We start from the raw sequence: 5,104 nt of genomic DNA, 5'->3' as shown, positions 1-5,104 counted from the left end.
TGATTCAGAAGAAAATTTAGATGAAATTTCCTCTGTTGGAATTGACATCTCCATGCAGTCTGATCTCAAAAAGGTCTCGGAAGAAGACAAAGAAACTTTGGATAACCAGCAAATACAAGATCATGTACATGTTGCAAATAGGGGCTTCGATTTGAACAAAATGCCTTGGTATGGAGATGAAATATCAGATCCTGTAACACGTGAAAGTCATAGATTCTTGACAGAGTATTTTTACCCTGGTCAATACGATGTTGAAGAAAAATTTTGACCTTGTATTTTAAGAATTAGGTCGCGTCCACTTAGTTTAATGGTTTTGGTTGCAGTATTACATATGTGACTACTTTTGGAATTTTCGAAAAAGGCCTAGTTTAATTTTTGATTGATTAAAGCTAGCATTAACTGATATATTTCTAACATATTTCTTTTCTATTTATGCTTGAATGCAACATTATAATATCTTATAGTAAATAAAAAAAAATCTAATTTGTAAATTTGTTCACATGAGTGAAAAAAATCTCTTTTTAAAGTGATTAATCTTTTATACATAAAACAAATCCAGAAATTGGTGTCACAGTTTAGGTAATAGTGACTCAAACAAATTGATCAAAATTAACTAATTAGACTATATAAAAAAATCAAATACGGGCAAACCCAAATTATTTACTAATAAAAAATTTCTAAATTTGCGAAAGACAACATTAATTCAGAACAACATTGATGAAACTAGTGAGAAATAAAGTAATTTATATTCTCTTAGTTTTAAAAAATGAGACTACATCCAAATATGAGAGCGAGGAACTAAGTAAATTTGGCGACGGTTGGAATAAAACCGCCGCTAAAAGTAAGTATTGGTTCAGCAACTATGTGTGCAATTTTGTTACATTTAGCAGTGGTTGATCCTAATCGGTGCTAGATGTGAAACGGATAGCAACTCCAATGACTAACCGCTGCATTAACTGTCGCCATTCTTCATTCAGTGGTAAATTTCTACAACCGCCGCAAACCAGCCGCCGCTATCTGCCGGAATTGTTGTAGTGATATTAAAATTAATTATTAAAATAGGTTATTAGTATAAAATTTATAAATAAATATAAAATATACATTAAAAATAAATTAAATTATTATATAAATATATAATAATTAATTTGGTGACTGAATTTTAGTACGAAAATAATATTTTTTTTTTCGAAAAACATGTAAAAGACTTTTAAAAAATAAATTATAATAAAAATTAATAATTTTAAATTAAATAATAACTTATAAGCAAAAATAATATTTTAAAGTTTATGATTATAATTAAAATTTTATTCTTTATAAATTGTAATACTTTATCAATTTGATCTCAAATATTGAATATTAAAAAATATAAACAAATATTTTATTCTAATATTTGCTATTATATCACTTAAAAATAATACAAAATACAATAAATCATCTTAAAATCACTTTTCAAATAAAATATCCAAATATGAATGAATTGTCATAATCAATTATTTAAAAAAAATTTATACAAATAAGAATTAATAAAATAAAGTTAACCAAATTCATCCTAACTTGAGAATATATTTTTGTAATGGAGGGTTGATATTGATCATGGTGAACCCGGAATGAACGTGACCGTTCGATGCACTGCTTTTGTTCTCATCCTTATCCAAATCTCATACCCTCTTTACTCTTTAATTGCCAACCACTCATCCCTTGTCCTTACGTGAATCCCCTTTTATTTCTCACTCACTCATACGAACCTCGTAAGGGCAAAACGGTCGTTTCACTAAACTACTTTATACAGTTGCGGCTTATTTAAATTGAATTATAGTGACGACAGCATAGTGACGTTTTATGTCTTCCGTAAGATTTTAACCCCAAATGCACCCTCCGTTCCAGTTCAACAACTAAACCTTCCCTATACACGTGGCAGATTCTCATTAGCAGTGACATACACGCTCAAATTTAGAGCGTGGATATACCAAAGGATTGAACTTTCTTGCTAGGTTCCCTTAACCTTCGCAGCATGTGCAAATTTCCAACTTCTCTCATTGTTCTTATTATTTTTTCCCCTAAGCTAATATTAGTTATTATATTATTATTTTCCAAAATATAAATACTACCCACCAAGCAAGACCTCACTATAGTAGTGTTCGTGCTTGTGGTAGTGACAAAAAATTGTGACACCCCAAGAACAAGGAAAACTACTTGTTATTTACAGAGTTTGAATCAAATTTCCAAAATATATTATGTTTATTACGGAGAATATTAGTAATGGTAATAATTTATTGGGTCGTAGGAAGGCAATTGAGGAGCTTGAGAAGGGTCGTGAATTTGCAAACAAGCTTAGGGTTGTGATCAATGGTGGTGATGGTGGTGTTGATGGTGAACAACTTGTGGAGAAGGTTCTTATGTCATTCACAAACTCACTCTTGATCTTGAACAAGAACCCTAGTTCTAATAATTGTGATGAGGTCTGTGATGTTCCTTCTTCATGTGGGATCAATCCAACCAAGTCTGAGGATTCACTTGAGAGTAATTGCAAGAGCTCCGTTCATAAAGAACGTAGAGGATGTTACAAGAGAAGGTAATTAATTCTTGTCTTGTTTTCTTTTAAATATATAATTTTAATTTTAAAAAAATAAGAAAAAAATCAAACTAATTTTTCAACTTGAACTCCATCCTGAACAGAATATAAACGGTTTAGAATGGAGTATCGGTTAAAAGTATGTATTTCAATTTTGAATCTGATGAATCAAGAGATTAAAGTATTATCATTTAGATAGTCTTAAATTCGAGAAAAAACTGAAAAATTTTGACAGATATGAATTTGAACATAGTCATTTGATTTGAATAATCTACAATATAGTTTTTCAATCATGAGCCCTAAAGTACACAAGGATTTTTTATTGATATGATAAATTTAATTTGTTGATATTGTTTGTTTACCCTTTTTTTTTTGTTTTTAATTTGGCTTGGTTTTGAAAGTTAAAGAGGAGCTTTCTTTTAGCTTATCCGTTTTTAGATTTTTAAAATATTTATAACCTTTAAAAGGACACTTTTCTTAATTCTTATACAGTTGTAACTTGCCAATTATATGACCTTTGAACCTTTTTTAACATTATATATGTAAGGTTAATTACCATGTACTCATGTTAAATAGTTTGTGCCTTTTATAACCTCATGCTTTTTATTCTATTTTGTCCTTTACATATGCACTCAAACTGGACCCCCATATTAATTATTGTTCATTTCATTTTTCCGTGCTCACATGGGAGGGACAATACCTTGTAATAATTGGGCATATGTGCCTATAAAGAAAAAAAAAATTGGCCATATCCCATAATAATAATAATAATAATAATAATAATAATAATAATAATAATAATAATAATAATAATAATAATAATAATATGTCTACTTGTTTCTTGTTTTGCTATTGTTATTTTTTTGGCAACTAGGCAGCATAGAAATAAATGATTATTGCATACCCTATATGCTTGTGTTTGGTTTACCTAAAGTTATGGCAATGAATACATTATAATATAAACCTTATCTAAATAATATCTCCAATTTTCTTGTTGATTTGCAGAAGGACTTCACAAGTATTGGAGAAGGAGTCTGAAGCTCCAATTGATGATGGTCATCAGTGGAGAAAATATGGCCAAAAGGTTATCCTTAATACCAAACATCCAAGGTATGTATAAATTTATTACTATGGTCAATTTTATAAGGCAGTTAATATCAATCAATTTTTTTAATCTTAAATTTTAAATTATATGTATTTTAAAAAATTAACTAATATTAAGTATTTAAAAATTAATTTTCTGTACTTTTTTATTCAAAAATTATATAAATATGTACAAGTATTTAATTCAAAAACAAAAATACTATTTGTACATTAAAATTAGCCACTAAAATCAGCTATCAATGTATTTGTGTATAAATATATATGTGGTTTAATTTATTTTCAATGTGTATTTATATTCTAACATGTATTTTATACTAATGGTTGATTTTGGTGACTGATTTTGATATACACATAGCATAGTCCATTTGAAAAATTATCGTGTGATGAGACATTTATAGATAGCAATTAACAAAAGATGATGGTGACTAATTAAGGGTGTTTGAATTAGCTATTTTGAAATTAAGAAAGAACATAATTAACAAAAATCTAAGTCTTACTTTTATTCTAATTCTATATTTGTGTTGTTATCCAAATTTTCAGGAACTATTACAGATGCACTCACAAATATGACCAAGGTTGTCTAGCAACAAAACAAGTGCAACAAGTTGAAGATGAACCAACACTTTACAAGACCACATACTATGGAAACCACACTTGTAGGAACACCCTGAACCCTACAATCATATTGGATGATTCCAATGATTCTCCTTCACAATCTTCAATGTTCCTCAGCTTTGATAATTCCCTCCCAACAAAACAAGAATGTCCTATTTTCCTCTCATCATCATCTTTAGTAATCAAGAAGGAAGAGGAGTTCAAGGAGGAGGACCTTAATAATAATAATAATAATGTTCCTTCATGTTCTTCAAATGATTACATGATATCTTCGGAGCTTACTTTTGATAACTACTCAACGCATCATCATGTTAATGCTTTATCATCAACACTTGACTCAGATGATGTTATTTCTTATGATCCTTCTCACTTTGATGATGCCATTGAGTTTCTTTGTTATTAATATATATTGATGAATTTTGGGTTTTAGATATATATGTTTTCCTTTGTAAGTTTTGCCCCCTTCTAATTATGTAGTTTGAAGTGTTTGATTTAGATAGATAGGTAGCTTGGGTCCGATCCATGTATCTCTCATCTGTAAAATATGTACTTCTCTCCATTTTCAATGAAAAAAATTGTTAATTATTTTATGCAATTGTTTCATGGCATTATTCAATTTCCTCTTCATTCTAAACTATATATGCTCTCATCAGCATCATCATCTATCGACGACATATTAAAAATTGAAACAGCAAGTTGTAAATAAAATAATTAAAACAATTTTTATATAGCAAGTTATATATATATGGGTAGGTCTTTGCTGGCTAAGGTTATAGTGACTAAGAGTGACTAAACTTTGACTGACCAATGAAC

The 5,104-nt window shown here is 28.9% G+C and overlaps 1 protein-coding gene across 1 annotated transcript; it reads left to right on the top strand.

Annotated features, from left to right (window-relative positions):
• Window positions 1–2,070: 2,070 nt before the first annotated feature.
• Window positions 2,071–4,886, top strand: LOC107639712 (WRKY DNA-binding transcription factor 70). The gene is made up of 3 exons (XM_016343280.3): window positions 2,071–2,572; window positions 3,578–3,682; window positions 4,217–4,886. The coding sequence occupies exons 1-3, from the start codon at window positions 2,235–2,237 to the stop codon at window positions 4,692–4,694; spliced, it is 921 nt and encodes a 306-aa protein (XP_016198766.1). The 5' UTR covers window positions 2,071–2,234; the 3' UTR covers window positions 4,695–4,886.
• The last annotated feature ends 218 nt before the right edge of the window (window positions 4,887–5,104 follow it).

The sequence above is a fragment of the Arachis ipaensis genome, chromosome B4 (genome assembly GCF_059453495.1).
Source record: "Arachis ipaensis isolate K30076 ecotype BB chromosome B4, ASM5945349v1, whole genome shotgun sequence".
Lineage (NCBI taxonomy): Eukaryota > Viridiplantae > Streptophyta > Magnoliopsida > Fabales > Fabaceae > Arachis > Arachis ipaensis.
The sequence above is the reverse complement of the archived record's forward strand: the minus strand, read 5'-3'. Positions and strand labels throughout refer to the sequence as shown.

What these genes read in the sequence shown, in the direction of transcription:
- LOC107639712 (XM_016343280.3), top strand. Translation starts at nt 2,235, where the DNA reads ATGTTTATTACGGAGAATATTAGTAATGGTAATAATTTATTGGGTCGT. An exon ending in AGAGGATGTTACAAGAGAAG is followed by an intron (nt 2,573 to 3,577) that starts GTAATTAATTCT and finishes GTTGATTTGCAG; the next exon opens with AAGGACTTCACAAGTATTGG. An exon ending in CTTAATACCAAACATCCAAG is followed by an intron (nt 3,683 to 4,216) that starts GTATGTATAAAT and finishes CCAAATTTTCAG; the next exon opens with GAACTATTACAGATGCACTC.